At 38.8% G+C, this 22,587-nt stretch overlaps 3 protein-coding genes across 13 annotated transcripts in view; 1 reads left to right on the forward strand and 2 right to left on the reverse strand.

The window, feature by feature from the left end:
• Positions 1-10,296, reverse strand: part of TBC1D23 (TBC1 domain family member 23) — a 34,798-nt gene extending 24,502 nt beyond the window's left edge. For 4 of the 5 annotated variants that reach the window (XR_012662531.1, XR_012662529.1, XR_012662528.1 and 1 more), the window contains exons 1-3: positions 10,154-10,295; positions 2,197-2,308; positions 1,865-1,970 (exon numbers count right to left, since the gene is read on the reverse strand). Coding sequence is in view for 2 of the 5 variants with exons in the window: in XM_075105319.1 (XP_074961420.1) it covers positions 1,865-1,970; positions 2,197-2,308; positions 10,154-10,194 (259 nt within the window). In the remaining 3 variants the exon portion in view is untranslated. Of the gene's footprint in view, positions 1-1,864; positions 1,971-2,196; positions 2,309-10,153 lie in introns of all 5 variants that reach the window. The other variant, XM_075105340.1, reaches the window with a different exon arrangement.
• A 1,007-nt stretch (positions 10,297-11,303) lies between these two features.
• Positions 11,304-22,587, forward strand: part of CMSS1 (cms1 ribosomal small subunit homolog) — a 255,582-nt gene continuing 244,298 nt past the window's right edge. The window contains exon 1 of one of the 3 annotated variants that reach the window (XM_075105448.1): positions 11,304-11,439. In XM_075105448.1, coding sequence (XP_074961549.1) covers positions 11,379-11,439 — 61 coding nt within the window. In that variant the 5' untranslated portion in view covers positions 11,304-11,378. The remainder of the gene's footprint in view (positions 11,440-22,587) is intronic. The other 2 variants (XM_075105417.1, XM_075105438.1) reach the window with 2 other exon arrangements.
• Positions 13,160-22,587, reverse strand: part of FILIP1L (filamin A interacting protein 1 like) — a 217,751-nt gene continuing 208,323 nt past the window's right edge. For 4 of the 5 annotated variants that reach the window (XM_075105298.1, XM_075105277.1, XM_075105305.1 and 1 more), the window contains 2 exons: positions 16,827-17,011; positions 14,682-15,544 (listed from right to left, as the gene is read on the reverse strand). In XM_075105298.1, the coding sequence (XP_074961399.1) occupies positions 15,454-15,544; positions 16,827-17,011 (276 nt within the window). In that variant the 3' untranslated portion in view covers positions 14,682-15,453. Of the gene's footprint in view, positions 15,545-16,826; positions 17,012-22,587 lie in introns of all 5 variants that reach the window. The other variant, XM_075105287.1, reaches the window with a different exon arrangement.

Raw genomic sequence — 22,587 nt, forward strand, 5'->3', positions numbered from 1 at the left:
TAGGTTTTCATTAGTTCCAAAGCATCTTTCTGCATAGACTCTTACTTAAAAGGCTGACAACACTTCAGAAGTAGTACTGGCATCCACCTTGCTTGAGGCAATGAATCCAAGACATACTGAAATATGTCAACATCATACCCCAATTTATGCCTTCCTCTATGTGATGAAATAACTACTTAGCTTACTTACAGTTAAATATACTGGTGTTTATTATACAGATTGTAGTGAAACCAGACTTTTCTGTCAGTTCATACAATTTTCACCTTAATATTAAACACCTCTTTACATTTTTAATGAAAATCTAATATTAAATACACTTACATATTTCAGAAATAAATTTGTTCTAATCCACTTAGATTATGTCAATTTTACTATAGCTAAACTGACTTACAGTAAAAGAAGGAATGACTATGTTATGTCCCAGACGGGGGAAGGAGATGCCTACATTCTACCTTAATGCAGTGGCATTAGATTTCTGGTGAACATTTTCCCCCCTCAATTACAAGAAACCCATGAGTCTCATTACTGTTAATAAAAGTTTTTCTTACTGAAGTCTTTAATACTTTCCCATCAAAATGGGACAGTATTTGGCATTTGCTTTCCTCTACCTCTAAGGAAAATAAAATAGTACATAAAATTCAAATGCCATCTTTAAATTTGGAGACTATTTGCTTTGCTAAAACATTGAAACAGAGAGATTTAATCCAATCCAAAACTGAAATTTCTATATAACCTTCATTCTGAACTAACTTCACATTTATTACTTTAATCAGTTTAATACTGCTATGTATTACAAAATATTTGCAATAAAGACAAAAGGAGAACTAACAGACATTAAAGTGCTTGATTTTGTATGTCATGAATACCAATTGGGAAGTTTTGCCATCTTCCAGAGAAGACACTGTGATTAAATAACACAGTGGCATTTTTTCCCCCCGTTTCCTTTCCGGGACAGAAAGGAAGGAAAATAAGTCCTACTAGATTCTAGAGCTAGAAAACGTAGAACTGCATTTTTTTAAGTAGTAGGTATGTGTGTATGCATGAACGTATATGTGCAATAACTCCATTCTCTGCCCTAACTTTCAACTGTTTAAGAAAAAATTAAAGCATGACAGGTAATGAAACAGAAGATTCTCTTATTGATGCCATAGGAAGAAGTATCCTAATTTATGAATCAGCACTGAGTCCATCACCTGATTATTGATACTAACACTGTTACATGGTGCCAGGGATTTGGCCATTTTTGTGATGAGTTTCCAGTCACATCTTGTGGCAGCTGCTTACTGACATACTGGAATATTATTTCCAATGTCCTGGCAGCACCTTGCTTTCACAAACACAACCTTTCATTTTTGCTGAAAACACTATTAAAAATAATACCTTTCAAAAAAAAGTCTTTGAAGTCCAAAATGTTTAATATATTTCTTCCCTTAGAGGTTATATGCATTTTGATGGTACAGCAGCTTTTCAGAGTAAGTACTAGTCATTAGACAACTAAAAACTTGAATGATGCTATAGAAAGAGCATCTGGTTTAAAAGATGGAGCTCGGAAAAACCAAAAAAAGTAAATTTTTTTCAACTCCTGGAGCTTACTTCCCATTCAGCTCTGATCATGCAAACTATCACTTACAAGCTAACACTTTAAACTACCATGACGTCACCCACCTCAGAGTCAGAGTACAGATAAGGCTCTACTGTTTTCTTACAAGTTCTTTCTGATTTTCTCTGCCCTCTCATCTTCCTCCTCAAAACTTCCTCCAAAATGTAAACATCATTAAGGTTACTTAATTCAAATAGCAAAGCCCTAATACAACTGAGAGTACAGAAGTTTTCACTTCGGTGATCTAAATGTAACTGAACTTACCAATCAGCTCTTGGCAATCCTTATTAATTATACTCTGTTCTGGTAGGTCTAGAGAGCCATCCCAGGATGCTAGGCTGTCCCCCTTTCCCACAACATTAAGTGCAATCTGAAATCAGAAAAAGAAAACCCTCTAAGCATTTTAGTATCCTTTTGTAGTTACCCAATTATTAAACTTAATTAAGAGGAATATCCTAAAACTGAATCAACATACATGCTTTTTAAAATTCCAGTCCTACATCTCTTTTGTATAGATACCTGGTAATTAAATAATTTACCCTAAGTCAAACACAACTGCAAGTATTTCCGGCTTCTTCATTTAAGCTCGTATTTACCTTCCAGACTTTGGCCCTCAGATCAGCAGGCAATTGCCTTCCTTGAATGATGTTTCTCACAGTTTCAAGATCACAGCCTCCTTCTTCCAGAGCGTCTGCAAGATCTTTTTCCCTACAATAATGATACGTAATGTGTTCATTAAAAATGCATTATACAATATTTTGCGTTGCTTATCTATTACACAGATGTAGACTGGAGGCTACTATCAGGCAAAACCCACACATATAAAGATATGTTAGAAGACAATTTGCCAATTACTGAAAATAAATACTTGCAAAATGTTATTTATTCCTTCACTTTTAAGGCTGCTTGTTCAAGTTCTAATTCCATTCAATTTACATAAGAGAAAAAAAATAAGTCCCGAGTATTTGTTTGCTTTCATGAACTGACAATGTTGCAAAATATATCCTAAGACTGCAAATTTAGTTGTAATTTACAACTTAAGAGATACACGGCAAGTTTTCATACACACGCAACGCGTTCAAAGCAAACACTACACCTAAATTAGATGGCAGAGTTCCTTTGAATAAAGTATGACATGACCTGGAAAACAGAAAACTTATTTCAAAGGTTTAGTGCAGTCAGCTTTTAACCTCATCTTTCCCTGAAATGGGAAAGGACTTTTTAGTCAAACTCAGGTTATAAAGTCCTAGTACCACAAGTGTAGACATGTGCACAAGACTGAATTAAAACATATAAAAATGTTAATAATAAATAGTGTAGAAAGTAGCAAAATACACAAATTCAGAAGGCAGTCAAACAGTGATAGTTTGCCAGAGTACAAAAGTTCATAAGCATTATAAGTAAGAAGCTACATATTGAGAAATTATTACTTTACAGTCTCTCTGATAACTTCTGCAAACTGTTTCAATGGTTCCATGCTGTAAACAATGAGAGAATCACATCTGATGATTTCAGGAATTTCAGTATTACGTAGCACAACAGTAGCAAAACGCCAGGTTCACTGGAAAAATAGCAATGGCAGTGATACACAGGTCCCGTAGGCAAATCTTCCCCCTTACTGTATACTTTTAACTGTTCTCTACTAGTTCTGACGTATGCCTTAAGAAAGGCTTTGCTTCATATACCTGAGGAGCTCAACACACAGCTGGGAGGCTTTTAGCCAGAGCAAAACATAGAATCTGATTGTTTATTCAGGACAAATATTCAAGTATGAAGAGGCATTGCTTGTGAACAACGCATCTATTTATACACGTGTAAGAACAAATGTTAAAGTGTTACCAGTACAATTCTCAATTAATCCACATATTACATACTATGCAGTCAGTTCCAAATATCCATGGAAAAAGAAAGTCAGTTGTTGAGTGCTGTCTGCTTCTTTAATTTGCGTATATCCACAACTAATTCCTTGATATAAAGCTGCTCAATTTTGGTCTTATACACAAATTTCTGATTTTCTAAGTATCACCCTTTTTGATAAACAGATTAAAATCTCAATCTTGTAAGCATGTACACACACGTGTAACAATAAGCAATAAGCTAGCCTTAGTTAAGACTTCTCAAAAGTATTTACAAGTTTGCAGAGTAAGCATTTTCCTTGCATTGTATCACCCAGTTTCTTTGCCAGTATTTTTGGTAGCACTTTAAATCATATTTCAAATATATACTGGGGCACAACTAATAGATTGTTTTCTTTGAGTAATTTTGCAAGTGTGCATGAAAGAAAACACAGTTTACAGAGATTGACTTGCCTTGTTTTCTTATTTTTCACTATTAAAGAAAAAATCCCAAAGCCCACTTATTACAGAACTACAGGCTGCATGGGTGAATAACCCCTTCCTGAGACAGAAACGTGGTGGAAAAAATACACAAGCATACTTGCATATCTGTCACCTATCCTGTTGTCCTACTGCGCACAAAACAATCAACGCTGGAAAAATAAAAACCACCAAATCGGTTCACCCTGAATAAAGATCAAGTGTTTCCAGGACATTTGCACAGAGACCAAGCACTCAGCGGAACTGCATGAAATCTGGGATGATCTAACTTCAACAGAAGCCAACATCAAACATCAGCTGAAGACAGTTAGATGCTCTTAGATACACTGTGGTTTCTGTGCACACTAAGTATGACAGACATGAGAGCAACAGCTAGGCCTTGAATTATAGCACACAAAATACAATTAGCTGCTACAAATATTATCCAAGTATTAAATAGGCACGTGTAGAAATAAATGCAACAGCTGCATACACGTTGTATTTCAGGTGGAAAGGTTGTAAATTGCAATACTGAAGTTTGGTTTCTATGTCCTCCAAATAATTATTTGAGGGGAAAAAAAAAAAGTAATGTAACATATGTGAAACAACACCTAAAACCACATCTATGCAAATTATAAAAACACACATGGCAAAGAATATTTCACAGACCCACGAGTACTAACTCTATCAGTCACTTGTACTTAATACTCACAGCTTAAAAAGCTGTGAACGGGTTAACATCAAGATCAACTTCAACATGTTAGCTGCAAATGTGTGCTTCCTCTGTTTGTCTGATAATATATTACTGTTTGCAAAAACCTTCATAAGTACTGTCATCTGCACTTCGTACACTGTGAAGATGACAGACAAATGCTACATTCACTATTTTTCTTTAAAAAGTAAGAATCTGATACACCCATCTCCCATACTGAGTTAAATGAAATAACAGTGAAGGGGGAAGACTCTGTTATTCTCTTGATGGAGGGAAAAAATAGCTAATTAAATCATAAACTCCCAAGACTGTTCATAGGCTAGAAGTAAGGACTCAAAGATTAAGAAAAATTATTTTCTAATACGTATTCTATTCACGCTATCTTGCAAAGTGATTTTGATACTTTAACACACGTCCACTGGCTGTGTTTTACTTTATTTCAGTCTGCACTGTGAATGTTCCAGCAAACTGCTAGCAATCTGGACCCTTGTCTTTCATGAGTGAAGATCAGCTAGGAAGCACAATGTTGCTGTAAGCGTATCTGGAGTCAATCTCCATACTTGCAGAAGGATCTCTGAAATTCATGCCAGTCCAGTGACATATTATAATCAATAGGTAACAACGTTCGCAGACATTCAACATGGTTTGTTTTTTTTTAAAGCCAAAGCAATTAAGATCTGAGAGCGAGCTGGAGGCAATTAAAAAAAAAAAATTGATCAACTGTTGGGACTTCAGCTTCACTTTTTAAAGAACTATTTATTTATTTATATATAGCTCTGAGGTAGTTGGCAATAATCACTTATAAATACTAACGAAGAGGTGAAGAAATTGTGGTGGGGCTGTGAACAGCAGGGAAAAGATTGTAGGAAGTGTTTTGATAAGCTACAGATACGTAGGAAAAGATGTACAGTATTAAGAAAACTATAAGCAATCAGTAGATTACCGTGCCTGGAATGTATCTGCTAAAGTCACTATGTCTGCTCATTTGTTATTAGGAAAGACAGATCCCTTTGAACTGCTTCTTCCAAGTCAAACTGCATTTTTTGAAAGAAAGGCTTCAAAAGTTTGAAGCTTTAATTTGTGATGGGAACATTTCTAATACTAATATTTTATTTTCAGAAGCCAACAGGTATCATCTACACATACCAAATTCATTATTCAAAATGCACCTATCAGTCCTCACAAGATCACTCTTCTTCCAGCTATACTGAATCTACTACTACACACCTGCCTGTTAAAAGTATTACTCAGTGGCCTAAAAGAGGGTTAAAACACATACTCCCACTTAGACTATACCACTTACCAAAGCGCTTCCTATATTCTGACCACCGATCTGATGTTGGCGTAATGCTTGAACAGCTTCTTTGATTATTTTCTTCCACACTCCTCCAGAAACACACCCATCAGAGCTCTAGCAGGCCGCCACCACTTTCAGCGTAAGAAGCAGTATTTCTTAAACATCTTTACAAATCATTCCTGTTTTCCCTAAATCAGAAGCAAGGCTGCTACCAGCTGAACCCTTGCCAAGAGTATCATCAATTTTAGTTTCTACAAAGTCGTCATCTCCTAGGACATGACACACATCTAGTCTGCAAGTTTTTGTGTATTTCTGATAATCGTAGCATGCAAAGAAAAAGACAGGCACATACATCACAATTATGAGGCTGCCTATACATATCCAGGTTAGTGCCAGATGGCACTACTTTATTCTAATATATTTTTATTACTTTTGTTACTAAGAAGGCATTTTAACCAAAGTACGTTCTAAGCAAAGTACTTTACTTGAAAAAGCTCACAATATCATACAGGTTTATATCACGCAGTAATTGGAAACAAGCTTTACTTCAAGGAAAACTGGGCAAGTGAATAGTGCTCATGAAAATTTCCTAAGTCAACAGCTAATATAAATTTATTTCTAGAATCATCATTCTGCCTTCCCGCAGCAGAGAACATCGCTTCCCTCTACAGAAAACTACCTATATAAAAGCTTCTTCCTGTCCCCCCGAAATATGGTTTTATATAATCTAGCTACTCTAGTTCCTACTTTTAATTTACGATTCTTTGACTCCCAGAAAAAAGCCTCAACAAGAGCTATATTAAACAGAAAGTAATAAGGAGTGTTTGTTCTCTATTGAAAACAAAGAAACAAAAATCAATCTCTCACATTTACTTCAAAATATCTATTGTATTCAGAACACCATTGAATATTGTTTTTTCTCCCAATGGAATTCTGGAGAAAAATGTTAATTCCCTGATATTTTTACCTGCATTTTTTCCTCAAGTGTGTTAACCTTGCAGTTCACTGCAAAGGTTTTTTTCCTTCGTGTGCATCCAGAAGAAATAGCGTGGCTACAAGCACTAATAAGCCAGATTCTGAGCACAGAAAAAATATATATGTACTAGTTTTGTCACCCTGTTGTATGAAACAGCTGGAATCTATTTTGGGACCCATAAGATGAATGATTTCAATGCAAAGTTAAATGCACAGGAACAATTCCATCTGTGGTTACAGTTATATTTAGCTAGTTCAGGTCTTAACTTACTAAGTATAGATCTTAAAATAAAAAATACTACTTGATGAAGTTCCCCGAAGGTTGAGTATTTAACAAACATCTGCAAAAAGGTTTTAGAAATTAATTCGTAACTGTTTATATCTTTATCTGTTTGAGAACCTGAACATGAAAAATGAAGTCCAGATCATTTATTTCCTTGATAAATGAGGAAAGAAAAACCTGTAACTTCCAATTACAAGCATTTTAACTAAACAGTCCAGCTTGTTTCTGCCTACACACTCTATTGACTTGGTGCATTTTATTGACTAAAATTATAGTTAAAATAATCAAAGAAGCAGACAAAAAAAATTTAAGATTTTACAGCACAGCTTGAAAGTAGTCTGCCTGCCTTCGTATTTCACAGCATTCTTAGCTTTGGACACAGATCTGTCTTCCAGCATAAAATACTGCTGGCAATTTCTCAAATTAATTTTTGAGAATATGCCAAATAGCTAAAAGAAATATTTAATAAACAAGATCTGACAGATTTTCTCATTTCAGAATGAAAACTGTTGATAAACTTCCTGTATTTACTAGAGAAAAAGCTGACAACCTCATCTTTCAAAAACTTTCTCCCCACAACTTAGTGTATAGTGTTGGGATTTTTTTTTAAGCTTGCATTGTACAGTGGTAAATTTCCCTGGTTTTTGTTAAACAAAACACCAAGCAGTCAATACAGATGTTGAGGGGTTTAACTCCTCATTAGTTTGTGTCTCCTACCCAAATCACTTATACCAGCACTGCACATTGAGGTGACACAGGGGGAAAAAAAAAGGGGCATTTTATGTTAATAAGCATGTCTAGGTTCTACATACTCAAGGTGCTATCACAGTCTCTGAACACAAAATTACATCTGCCTTTGAATCCCCCTAAGGAACTGAATAGAGGACAAGGAACCAGCACTGACTGTTTTGTTCCCAGAGTTCAGGTGTATATATACATCATTTTATGTTTCGCCCTGATCTTTTTTAAGCATGAAATGTTATTGCACAATCCTATATACTTCAAAACTATGATAAGGTAGGAATTTACACCAAAAAGCTCATTCAAAAGATACATATTATACTTAGAAAAACAACAACTGCTCAACAGCATTCAGATACGTATACATGACAACAGTTTAAATCAATAAACAGAAAAGGAAATATTTCACTGAAACTGGCTTTAAGAAAAACAAACCACAACAAAAAAACCAAAACGCAACAAAACCAAAAAGCCATGTGAATTTTCTAAACAAGCAATAAAGAATACAACTTTATGTTATTCACAGGGTACAGCTCTAGTAACAGGATATATTCTGCCATATTAATGTAGCATTTAAGCATAAGCCTCCTGAACTCCTCCTATAAAGCCTTACAAAATCTCTTCTAACAATTGCTGTCAAGATTGCCTTTTCTAGTAGTACCAGCATATCAAATTTCCTATAGTTAGATTTTGAAGCTGCCAGTCAGAATGACACAAATGCTGGCTGCACCTTGAATATGTCTGGAAACCACACTTGTGCTTCGTTCTTAACCAGGAATGTTGTGATCTGTGAGACTGTAATAGTCTTTCAACACTAGTAATGAAAGAGGTTTGAAATATTTAGTCAGCTATATTACAACATGGTTCTTATTCCACATCCAGGGTTATATTTCAAAGTGTCAAGACGGCACCACCAATGAGCCTGTCCTTAACTTTGTAATTATATGTCCCAACAGTCAGGCCTGTATTTAGAAATAATGCTTATGCAGTACTGTACCTATAGAAAGGACTTCATAAATTTCGAAGGTGTAACTAAAAGCAAAAAAAAAAAAAGGCTAAAAACCTACAGCAATTCATTTGCATTTGCTAGTAAATGATACTTTTCTGTTTTATCCAAGAGCTGTGTTTACAGAACCCACCTAGAGAAAGAACATGTACCAGCTACACCTGCATGTGTGTCAATTCTGGCTTCTATACAGTGAGATAAATAAGTGCAAAGAAAGCTAGGCATAGTTAGCAAGAAACTTGGAATCTGCCGCATAAAATAAAGCCTAGAAGCAAAAACATCAGATCGGAAATTATTGTAAAAAGGAGGTCTGTAATTGTTTGAAAAGCATGTACGTGGAAAGGTCAAAAAGCAATGCTGTGGCCCAGAAGCACAGAAAGAAATCACATGCAATGCAGAACCTCAAAGAGAAAAACAAAGTGAAGACACACAGGAATAGACAAGAGGTGCAGTAAGAATAGCTTCAATGTTTAAACGCAATGTTCATTTAAGCCTCAGCAGTCTTAAGTGAATACGCATGCAACAAATACTAAAGCCACATCACTGTTACCATCGAAATGATCCTATACACGCTCCAGAAACAATCTCTATTCTTGTCCTAGAGGTTCAACGTAAAATCCATTATAAGTAATAGCTGCACTAGAGGAGGGCGGTGAACAAAATCATTCAGAAAACAAGCCAGGACCTGTTGTTGCCACCTGTGCTTGATCAGGTAGGCAGAGAGAGGGGAAGCTGAAGTGAACAAAGCAACTCCACTCCAGGCAGACAGGCGCACACATCCAGCAGCTCCTACCGCATTTGAAAGCTGCCATTTTAAACTGGAGCAACCGCCTCGCTCCGGGCTGGGCACGGCCCCCGTCTCGCCCGTTCAGACGACGGCGCTTCCCGTTTCGGGGCACGGGAGCTGCCGAACGCCCGGAGGCGTTTGCCCCGAAGGTTCGCCCCGGCCTCCCACCCCGCTGGGGCCTGCCAGGTGGGTGGGGGGTCGGAGGGGTGCCGCCCCCACCATGGGGAGCTCCTTCAGCCACCCTGCCCCCGCCGAGGGCTCCGCGGCGGCGACGGGGCCATGGGCGCCCCCGCCCCCGCTCCACGCGCGAGGGGCAGCCTCAGCCTCACAGCCTGAGTGCGGCGGGTCCCGGGAGGAGGAGGCGTGGTAGGGAATCGCCCTCTCTCGTCCACCGCCCTCCCTGCAGAGGGGAGGACACCGACACCCTCGTAACTTACCAGCTGCTCGGTGGCGGCGTCGCCTCTTCCCCTTCCGCCATAGCTGTTGACGTGCCTCCCCGTCGAGCCGTAAAGCGCGGTCGGGTGGTGGTTTGTTTTGCCACCCCCCCCCCCGACACCTCTCCCCACCACGCACCGGCTCTCGTCCCCGCCTCTCCCGTACTGTCGTGAAGCGAGGGCGCCCGCCGCAAAGCGTGGAAGCCTGGCAAGGGAGAAGATGGGGTGTGCCCGCGTGAGGAGAAGAGGCGGGAGCGAGGGCGAGGTGGGCCGTCGCCTCAGGCAGCGCCGGGCTCGCTGCGGGGAAGCGGGGCGCGAGGGGAGCGAGCGGGTCCTCGGTAGTGACTGGGGGGAGGCCGCGGTTACAGCTCCCCTCCCCAAGCAGAACCCTGTTCGTAAGGGCTAAAAATCATCTGGTAGCGTTCATTGGCAACGCTACAGACGGAACAACGATAAAGCTCTCGATCATGCATGTTCTTTACCCGCGTACACCCTCAAAGGGAAAAAAAAAACCAGTACACTGCTATGTAAGTTAAGAAAAATGGTTCAAGTAACTTATACATGGAATAACAGTGCCACCTCATGATAAATTCACGTCCTTACGCTTGTCGGCTTGCTCCGGGGTGTGCGGCGGTACGCAGGCGCTCAGGGTTTAGGCAGGGCTGCTCCTGTGGAGAAAAGACAGGCGCTCGCTGGTCTGTGTGCGGAGCCGGCTCCCGAAGGGCCACGGGCGGCCCTTCAAAGGAGGCTCGCAGTGTTTTCCCGTATGTATTTGTTTCTCAGAAAAGATTATGTAAGTAATCTCAATCGAGAAAGTAGGTATCTTATAGCATTAAACCAGATTCAGGCAGTTGAAAAAGAAGACTATTTTGAAGGAGAGGGTAATATTTTAAAGCCCTTTACTCTTTTTTTTCCGCTTCATCGATACTTTTCGCTTAAAAAACTAAAACAAAACAAACTGACGCATCTTAAGCACCTACTTTTATTACTTAGGAAAAAGTATTGCAAAATGTTCCCGAGGCATCATTTTCCTTCTGGAAACGGGAAAAGACACACACGCCCCCAGTCACACCCACCCCGCCCCGGTCCCCTCAGCGGCCCCGCCTCTCCGCCGGGAGAGCCGTTCCAGTGCGCAGGCGCGGCCCCGGGGGGCGGAGCCAGGCGCGGGCCGCGCGCCCCGCTCCGCCCCGCCCCGCCCTCCCCGCGTGGCGGCAGCGGCAGCAGCGGCATGGGGGACACGCTGGAGGAGCCGTGGTGGGAGACTCCGTCCGGGGCAGGCAGCAGTCCAGGTATTCCTCTCCTGGAGCTCGCTTCTCGCACTAGGCTTGAGACAGTGTTCCTCAGGGCCGGCCCCCTCCTCCCCGGCCTTCCTTCTTCCTTTTCGGTTTTTTTTTCCACTTCCCCCCCTTCCTTCAGCCCCTCAGCTTTCCCTTCCTCGGTCTTAATTAACTTCTGGTTTTCCCTCTCACTCGGGTTGTTTGTTTTTTTTTTTCCCCCTTCCTGTGCTTTCTTTTCCCTGCTCGCTGCCGATGGTGGTTTTTGTTTGTAAACAAAATCTCCGCAGCCAGGTGAGGTCTCATCTCTGACCCTTCAGACCCGGGATAGTTAGAGGGTGAAATGTCAAACGAAAACATCAGTACTTAAGTGACAACAGGAACCCACTTCACAAAAATACGTTTAATCGGGTTTTAAAAAACGGGGCTGAGGGGCGGGGACAGAGAAAACCGCTTGCTCAGCTGTCCCCTGCCTTCATTTAGCTTTTACACTGTGTTTTCTTCCAAACCGAGTTTCTGTGATGAAAAGATGTTGCATAATGTGTGTTGGTTGCCGTTACCGACCTGAGGTTACTTACGGTTCTGGAAGGCCTTGGAAACAGTAAATCCATAGTAGGATTTGGAGAGAAAAATATCTGTGGTACTTGAAAAGCATCACCCGTGTGGTCACTGAGGTGTCTCACATCACCGTTGCCATGTGCTGTTGTAAAAGGTCCGGAGTTAAACAGTTTTTCTCTAGCCATTGCTCTTTGGAGTATGGTAGTATTGCTGATTTGTACCTTTTCCTGGCGATTATAATATCTGCCTCCTATACCTGGCTTTTTTCAGTTTATCTTAAAGCACTTTACAGCCTGTGATTGCATCTGTAATATTGAGATTTAATGTGGAAATTTAGGTAGGTCTAGGCAACTAAAATGACTTTAAGACTTTACAGTGCCCTATTTTATTGATTTTTTTTTTTTAAATTTGATTTTTAATTTGATTTTTTTAATATAATATTGGTAAGAGTTGGGAGTTATTGGTCATTATCTACACCTCTGGGAAGACTCCAAATCTTCCATTGTCTTGACAATGGTTGCTTATTTCCTGTGGAAAGGTACTTGGAGAATACTTTGAGAGGGAGCAGTGTAAAAATTTTATATATGTCATAAAGAGGGGTCACTAGCCCTAATAAGGCTTCTGAGCATTCCGTTTTTATTTTTAGTCTCATGTAGGTTCCTTAATCAGTTCCAGTTCCCATGTTAAATGCTCTTTATTAGGAATTTTTCTTTCAGGAGTCCTAATTGTCTTAAGAGCCTACCTGCACATTCTGCCAAACAGAGGTTTCATTTGGCGTGGGTGGTAAACTGATTTTTATAATATTGACAGCTTTCCTTTAGAAACTGGATGCAAAGCAGGACTTGGATGATAAACTTCTGACATGGATAAACCATCCAACTTTGAGATGAGACTGTGAATTGCAACTCTTCCAGTTACATAAAATTCCTTCAGGTTTTTGTAATTGTATAAAATAATTTGGGTGGGAAGGAACCTCTGGAGGTGTCTAATCCAGCCCTGTGTTAAAAGCACTCTATTCACCTTACTCGAAGAACATTCTTTGAATGTGTTACTAGCAATGATTACAGGTGAGTGTTGTGCAAACCATGTACTCTCCTGTTCATATCCCACCTTTGTAAACTTGTTGGCAGGTTCCTTATGCGGAGCTGGTTGTATTAAGTTGACACAAGCCGTCAGTAAAGAAGAGCGTCTGTTACTTTTATTTTGTGTAGCTATTTTTCACATACAACAGAAGTAAAAACCAAAGGCTAGTTTGTATTCTGTCTTATGGATACTGTAAAATGCTTTAAAATCAGTTGGCGTGAAAAGGGGAAATCAGGCTTTACAATGTAAGCAGCAATACAAGAAAGTAATTGCCTGTTACGCGAGCACTTTTGACAGACTTGAGCAAGTTTATTTCCATGAAACATCTAGTTTTGTTAAAAAAATTTACTTCATTTGCTGACCTATTAAAAAAAAAGCATCTCTGCCACAGCTGTAGATGCAAAGCAGAAGAATTAAAAATGTACTTTTTAAATGCTGATCTTTTGCCAAGTCCTTTAAGACTAGCTCTAGAATAAGTCCTGACCAATGGAATATTCCTCCTAATAACTCAGCCCTCAAAAGTGATTTAGATTTTAGCAACTTGTAGTTAGAAGAGGCTACTTTTAAGATGAAGTGTATGAAAGATGTTCAGACTCATTTAAAGGGTATGAAAACACAAAATATATATCCTAGTATATGGATATAAAAGTTATTCTTAATTTGCTTTTGGCCACATCTTTGGAAATCATTATTTTATAATCCATATTAAAGATTAAAGGTAGTTACTGTCACTTTGAGACATGAATGTTTACCCTGCTGCAGGTGGTTTATAGATGTTAAAAACAAAAACAAACTCAACAAAAAAAACCCTGAAGGGATTAGCCATCTATTTCCCTTGTCACGTGACACAAACTAAAGATTCTTGCCCAATAACCTTTTCAGCAAACCTTTAACTTTCAGAGGAGATTTGTGGAGAGAGGGATTAGGGATTATTGTCTATTTATCAGTGTTGTTTAGTGTTACGTATGTCCCGGGTCATTTAAGTGCGGGGCTTCCTTCCCTCCCTTTTCCAGTTCATGTTGCAACTATGTCTGGTCTTGAATATGACTTTTGTATTGCATTCAGAACTATAAGGGAGAGGATAAGGAATACAAAGGAATTTGTTTAGTACTGGTGAAATACCCCAACTTTTTCCTCTTCTCTCCATGAACAGGAAGAGCCCTCCTTGCAGCACTGTAAATGTCTGTATCTTGCCTGTAGCCAGCATGCCACATCTCCCAAGCAATTTGAGGGAGGATGGACGTCTGTTTTTCAGAAATTCTTCCAGTTTCCTCCCTTTATGTTACCACTCCTTGCCTTTCATTCTCGATGCTTTCTTTGTCTCCCTTAATCCCGTAAGAGTAGTATCCCCGTTTGTCAGTTTGTTTAGGTCCTTAAGTAAGAGCCTACGTGGGCCGTGTCCCTCATGCATAGAAATGAATTGTGTCGTCCCAAGACAGGAGCAAAAGACAGGGAAACTCTTCTATGTCGACAGTACAAATAGTTGAGAAGTATAATATAGATTACTGAAGGTTATTGAAGTGGATTGAAAGTACTTGTGGGGTCCTTTGTGGGCTCTAAAGCAAAGAATGCTATTGCAGGAATTAATTTATTTTGTCAAAGTTTTTCTTTTCTTTCTGTGGATTGGCAATAAAGGGTGCCAAGCAGTATCAATTTGTAATGTTATTTGCAGCTACTGAGAAGTGGACTGTTTGTTGTCACACATTCAGCGGGAGTTTTGTTGCTTGATAGGAGCTGAGATCTGTTGGCAGACCTGTGTATGGAGAGGTTTGTACCTTTTTTGTTTTTTTTGCTCATCCTTAAGTTACTGTCCCTTCTGATGAAGCTTGTTCTTGTACTGAAGATTTCTTTGATAAGCATGCCAAGTTGACAGCAGCTTTTTGAAATGTGTGTTTCTTCACATTTACATGTACTCATTCTGCAAGTTGTAGAACGTATAATGGTGTGCTTCTGTGTAGTTTATTTGGATCTGAGCATACAAGACGTGGAGCCCTAGGACTTTATAGTTACCTTTTCTTTGCAATACGGAAGAGTCATTCTTCAGTTTTTGCTTTTTGACACAAGTGTGTCTTGTAGGATACAAGCTGAAATAATTTTTTCAGTAGACTGGTCTTTTTAAACTTTTCCTTTTTTTTAAGTACTCCTAGAGAATTTCTGGTGGAGCTGTCGAGGGAGGCATAGGTTTCTGTTGTGGGTTTGCAAAAATAGTCACGCAGCAGTACTAATGTCTTGTACTGTCTCAATGGTTAAGTTAAACTTTTAGCTGTGAAATAAAAGGGGAAAAAATTGGGTAACTGAATGCGTAAAAATCTTGCCTTGCTTCATCAAAAGGATTGCGTTTCTGGCTATGGCACTGTGATTACCACCAGCTTTTGCTTTATTTAGGAATTAGGATTTGGCAGTTCTTAAAGAAACACCTATGTGAAAGGAGTTTTCCCACAAATTATCAGTTGAGCCATTTAAACTGTTGGAATGCACTCTGTTAGGGGAAGAAGAAGGAGGGAGACATTAATACCAGGGAAAGAAATTAATTTTTATATTCTAAAACAGTAACTCATGTTAGTTGATGTTACAGGATTTCTGTGGGGGGTTCCTTGCAGTAATAGTATCTTGTTAGTTTTAACTTTCTAAAGTGGAACAGAGAGAAATTTTCTTGTCAGAGCAACAGTTGCTGCTTTTCAGAAAATTGAAAACAACAAACCTGGAGCCTCTTATAATATTTTGAATTTTTGTTTGTTTGTTTGTTGGCTGAAAGGAAACTTTGAGTGAATGTTAAGTCTTTTAAAGAAGTTATGGTTTAAGGAAAGGAAAAAGGCAAATTCTCTCATGGATGAACTAGAACTACTTGTGCAAAGGGTTAGTTTGGTTAAAAAAAACTCGCAAAGAGTTATGAATGCAGTTACCTATTTTACTTGTATGTGAGCAGTTGAAGGGCAAAATTATGGAGGTATGCAAGAACAAAGTTGCACTTCTGTGCAAATCACAACTTTCTGTTAAGCTTGACATAAATTTTGATCAGTTCCAAAATACTGTTTAAGTGAACTGAAATACAAATACTATAGTCCAAATAAAATGGTAAAGTTTATTCCGCTAATACAAACAATATCCATCTCAATTCTTGCATCTATTTTCCTAAAATAACATCTGCTTGAATGTGAGTGGGGATAATTACACTAGTTAACTCACTGAGGAGAGAATTGTTCATCTTCAAACCATGCTTTAAAGTGATGCTTAGTACAACAAGGAGCTCGACATTTCTTTCAGTTCTGTACGTTATAAAAGAGCAGATTTGTCCATACCTCTCTTCATTTTGTCTTTACTACCGAACATAAGATAGTCATAGTGAAAGACTTCTTGACTAGACCAACTATGAAAACAAAACAGCACCTCCTTCAACGCTTTTTCATTTGATTGGTCATATGTTTTTATAAATCACTGAGACAACATTAGCATTGTTATTTATGGAACATGTCAAAACTGAATTTATAGTAGAAACTTATTTGCATCTCGTGCGCTTCTCTACTGTGAGGGCCAAATCCTGGAATTACGCCAGAAAAATGGGTGCAGAGCTTGGTCCCTGCAGACATGCAGTTACCTTTGCTCCTGAAAATTGGGCTGTCTCTTTATGTCCTGTGATTGGTGACCATTGATGTGTTGACCATGTGGATGGTTTCAGACTTTTCCCCAATGGAAACAACTACTGTTGAGATTCAAATTGCTTAAATTCATTTTAATGTCATAGGTAATGGAAAATTATTTACCTTCTCCCTCCGCTTTGAAGGCAGGTTTTAGACACAGTCCTTATAATGCGTAGCTTTGCAGAACTGCCGTCTTGGAGTGGTTTGTTGAGATGTCCGGCAGGAATTTTGACAGGTACTTTGGTTGTGCTCGTAGGCTTTGGTTTGGGGATCCGAGTTGGAATTGAATGGCGGAACGCATCAGTAATCTTGAAATAAACCGAGAAAATAAGTCATGCATTAGGGAGGAGAGATGGATTGTATATTTAGCTTGTCAGTGTCTTTTCCACTTCGTAAAACTAAATGCATTCCTCTCAGAGCTGTCTGTCTGAACTTTCTCTCCTTGGTAATGAGAGTGTAGCTTTGTATTTAACTTATCTACTTGATTGGTGAATATCAAAGAACCTGAATGGACTGAAATCCGGAGTAAGACTAAGAGGGGTTTTCTGTCAGCCCTCTGACTAGGGCAGCAGCCCTATGGGCTGAGGGATGCAGTGAACTGTGTGACTTCTCTGGGTGAATAATCAGAGAACTTCTACATGCAGATACAAGTCTTGATCCAGTCTTGAGTAGCAGGCAGTACCTAGCTTGTACTTCACTGTGAGAGATCGTTCTTTGAAAGTTACCACAGTGTACACAAAATGAATGTATTTGTAAGAGAGAACTCTCCCTCCAGAATCCATCATAGCCATATTTAATTGTAAAGAAGTAACTAGACAAAAATAAAAAGTTAAAATGAGCACCAAAAAGGTGAAGACCTGTAAAGGCAAGGAGATTGTTTGAAAGGTACCATATCTGAAACTACCGTTAAACATGCACTACTCATCAAAAGGGCTTTTTACATCACAAGGCTTTTTATATACCTTTTATAGTTAAGCAACAGAGTAAAAGATGTTCACTGAGGATTTTTTAAAAAACATAAAATGGAAGCGGTGTTCAAATGAGGACAATAGGAAACAGCATAGACACTCTGGTGAATTAAGTATGAATAAGAATGAGCTAGATAAAGCAAGTTCTGAGAAACAACTTCCTAGTGGCCATAAAAGCCTGCCTGGAATGAGTATTTATTTTTAAAAAATGTATCAGAATTCAAAAGCCTGCCATTTGGCTCTAGACAATTGTATATGACAGGAGTTCTCAAAAGGATAAGGTTGAGCCAACATCAGATCATTGCATGTGCTCAGTAGGGAGGAATTTTGGGAAAGTTTGCACATCACAGATGTGCTTAATGGATTGTGAGTAAGGAAAGAAATATCAGCCTGGGCTAACTGAAGTTTGAGAACAGAGAGATAGAATAGTAACCATCTTCCAGAACAATGTGGTATTTTTCCAAGAGTTCTGAAGGAGATGATTTTGAAAATTGCTGAATCCTTAAGTGATGTTGAGTCTGCCACTGAAATTGCTGGTGATGCTAGAGGGATGTGATGCCACTTTTAGGGTAAAGCTTCGCAGACGATTTGCAAGTATAACTGTTGAACTGATCAATCTGGAGGAATGACAATAAGAAATAGCTTGTTCACCCACATGGTTACTCATTTTGCGATGGGAAAACATCCACACTTCTTGATGAGGATAATATTTGGTACGTGTTAGTCAGATATTGTTATATAGGTATATGGTATCAGATTGTCTAATAATGAACTAGGCAGTGTCTGTGAATGTCCCCAGGCACTGGAACTGTTGTCAATAGGGTTGAATTATTTGAATGGCCTGTTGCCTGGAATGGTCTGTCCCTGGAACAATTCTGAGGCATAGCTTGGGAGTTAGCCCAGAGGAAGGTTCATTTTGAGTAGGTAGTTTGTGTCTGGCTAGGTGGTTTTGGAGGCTCAGGTGGTTTCTGGTAGACTGGGTTGACCTGTGTCTTGGTGTCTCTGGGAGGGGCGTAGGTGCCTTTAACTTACTATTATAGATGTGACCACATTATATCATGGTTTTTAAAAAAAAGTATGATAGCGGTCGCTAAGAAAAGAATCTTGGGAAAGCAAAGTTTCTGTGGAAAAAGAAGGAAAATTCTCACAGTTAAAAAACGGCAAGTGGATAGGAAGAAAGCACGTAGCCAGTTAAATAGTAGAGATACCATCTGAGCTTCATAGACACCTGTGATATTAAAATATTCATAAACTGCGTGGGAAGAGAGTACGTCTACATATGGTATAAAAGGGAGGGTATTAGAAGCAAGAGCTGACAGTAGTTCATGGAGTTGAGTAATAAGGTCATAAAATGTGTGTCAGTTAAGTGTTAACAAATAACAAGTAATAGAAGTGGGGATAAGTAGTTTGCATACAGTAGGAAATATGACATTTATTGTCACTCAGAACATGGATCCTGGAGTCACTGTAAAGGGTCTTCAATGCTCAGCAATTGGCAGTTGTCAAACAGGTAACAGGCAGGTTAGGAATTACTAGGAAAAGAATAGAAGAAAACAAAACTGATCATTTTTTAGTATGTAAATCCAAACCATGCCTATATTGTGAATGTTTTACAGAGTTTTGTCCAAACCCTTTTTGTCCAAAAGGGTATGGCAAAATGCAGAAAAAGGTGGCAAAGACCATCAGTTATGGAATGGCTTCTGCATGAAGATTAACCACATGCACTAAACATTTTCAGGTTGGTAAAATAGATTGTCAAGAGAAAAAAATACCAGAAGAAATCTAGCATTATAGTGAATAGGGGAATTCTGTCTAATAACATGCTTGAGAGGGCATCCACTGAAGGTGGGTTAAAGATAAGTAAAAAGTATTTTCCTGTGTCAATGAGCTACAAAACTCATTGTAGTTTTGTACAGGCCCTTTTTATACAAAGGGACAGGCACTTTTTGAGGCAGCAATATAAATTGGTTTGGAGAGAGTTTAGACTGATTCATGGCATTCATCAAGGACTGCCAAACACAGAGACGTGATGTAGATTTCAGCTGTGGATAGGTGTAAGTTGTAGACTTTTATAGTCTGGGTTTATTATTCTGTTTGCCTGGCACTTAACTTTTTTTGTAAGCATTTAACTGTTGGTCGCTACTAAAGACGAGATACCTAGATCCTGGACCTGAATGTGTATAACTTCATGTTTTTATTTTCAATATGAGAAAGTGTCAATTTATAGCTTTTTTTTTTTTTTTTTTAATACACTGAGAAAGGAAAGAGTTTGGCTTTGAAAGTGAGAAGGAAAAAGATGTGTCTTTCTTTGCTCTGGTTTCCTTGAAGATTTTACCTCTAGGCGGCAGCAAAGTGTTTCTTTTGTACTGCATCCCCGTATTTTCACTGAAACGGCATTGAAACTTATTAAATGCTGAATAAAAAAATAACAAGCATTTTCGTGGTAGTCTTGAATTCTAGCACCTGTATTGTTAGTATGCAGGGGGAAAAAGGAAGAAAAGAAAAAAACCCAACCCTAAACCAAAAAGCATTTTGCTTTAGTTACCAAAGGCACTTGTTAAGAAAGAAGGGGTTAATGCTGGAGGGGATAACTCTGTTACTGCTACGTGGCTTTACTTGAGTACTGAGTTGAAACAGTTTGCCTTCAGACAAGAGTATGGCCTGGTAGATGAGGGACAGTATGGAGAACAAAATATTTGTGTGGGCTACTCCTAGCCATGGTAATGTCTGATATAAATTTAGAGACGATATAAAACATGCCTCAGTTTCCTAACTATAAAAAGAATTAGATTAGCCATAATTTACTAAGCATATTGAGATGAATAGCTAAAAATATTGTCTTGCATGCTGAAGTGTGATTGTGTCTCTGACAAAGAGTTGTGGGTGGGTGGTTTGGTTTCCTTGGTGTGGGGTTTTTTTGTGTGTGTGTTTTTTTGAGAAGTGTTCCAGTTCTGAGATCCATAGGGTACAAAGTGGTTGGATGATTCTGTCTGTAGTTGATTGAACAGCAGTGTTAGTACTTCAGGAAGGTATTTGTAGGCCCAGTGTTTTCCAAGTTTTGTTCATCTAACTGGTATTCAGGCTCTAAGGTCTTATTAAATCAGTGGGAAGTTAGGTGTGAAAATACTCCTGTGATCTGGCCTATCGTTTGTGCCAGCTTCCGATTTATTAAAACTACCATTTGCAAGATGGCCGTCTGAACCATCAGACTTTTTCAAGCAGAGATTTTTTTGGGATTCAAAACGATGTTCTATTTTGCAGTTCTGAATGACAGTATTGAATACATCTATATTATTATCACTTAGTACTGAGAGTTGTATTGTAACTGATGACTTTGTCAAGGTTTGGTCTGCTTACAGGTGTGTTATGTTTGCTTATAGCCACAATACCTGAGTTGAGCAACTCCTGGCATAGGCTCAAACTTGAGGATAACAGCTGTATTATAGGGCTTTTTTTCCTATGCAAATAAACTATACCAGTGTCAAGATTCTTTGCCAGGACAACTAAATTTGCACTTCAATGACTGTACCAATCTAACTATATAGCTGTAGAGTCTGCTGTAGGCAGGGATTTAACAAACTGTCCATTTAGTTCTCTTCCTCCTCATTCAGCACTTAAAAATTGGTTTATTTTCATCATTCCTGATATAAATCCTAGAGAGGAAAGGCTGAATAACTTAACTTTAAGGAAAACACTTGTTGACACTTCATTATTTGAGTTTAATTACACATGTAGCTAGATCAAGGACTAAACTTAGTTTATTTTTTAAAAACTTGGTACTTGACAAAATACGAATCTCATATGAGTTGTAAAAATAAAATTTTGGGTCAGTTGGCTAGATCAATGCTTATGCTGCTGTACCTGTAAAGAGGGGATGGCATTATGTGGAAATTGTCTGAAAAGCACTTGGATGTAATCATATATCATGTTCAGCGTTGGCTTAGTTGTATGCATACTGAAAATTCTTGTGCAATTCTCTTCATTCCTTCCCTACTACTTAGTGTAGAGGCATGTAAGCAGATATGTTGGCTGTGGCATGTTTGTGTGTTGGAATGTTCATTTTGCTTTTTGGGCAGACCTGAACGAAGGGAAAAAAACCCTACATATAAATTTTGGTGGACTTTTTCAGTTTGATTTTTAACTCTTATCTATGTATGGGAAGTCTGTGTGCACATCAAGTATCTCTTCAGGTCTCTTCAAATGTGTGCACCCTTTCTACCAATTCATTTCCTCCAAGATGAATGTTTTTCAGTCTCTGCCATTGGTTTTTTTTTTGACACTCACTTGCGTTCTGAATTTGCTGGCTCTGTGTTCTTCATTGGTGTTTAGTTATGGCTCCTTGAGTTCCCATCTGTAGGCACTTTTTATATTTGCTATCTTTCCAATTGATAGAAGAGGAAATAAGATACATTTATCCTTCAAAAACCAAGCTGAGCTGCCTTTCATGTTCTGGAGAGCCCTCTTGAGTTCCCAGCAGTGCTCTCAAAACACCCCTAGAAACAAAATGCTACCCAGGAGCTACCTGTACGAGTAGTTGTGCAGTTTTCCTTCACTTAACATGTCTAAACACAGTTACATAAATATCAGCAAATAATTACACAGACAACCAATCCCAAAGACATTAAACTAGCCACACTCTTGAAATGAGAAAGTTAATGTGGTGCGTCTGTAAATATAACAGCATCATATTAGCTTAAGGTGTGGACCCAGAAAACACCAGAGTCTTTGTCAATAGTGCTTACAGCTGTAGAAATAAGCAGTTAAATCTCATTTTCAAGGCAAGCAATGATCTAAGAATCAATAAAGCTGTAGTTTCGTAAGGGTCTTTTAACTTCCTCAGCTTGACATCTACTTCAGAAGTTAATTTAAATCAGCTGTAATAGGAATTGGCAGGAGGAAGGGTGTTAGAGTGAGAA

The sequence above is a fragment of the Phalacrocorax aristotelis genome, chromosome 1 (assembly GCF_949628215.1).
Source record: "Phalacrocorax aristotelis chromosome 1, bGulAri2.1, whole genome shotgun sequence".
NCBI classification, from domain to species: Eukaryota; Metazoa; Chordata; class Aves; order Suliformes; family Phalacrocoracidae; genus Phalacrocorax; species Phalacrocorax aristotelis.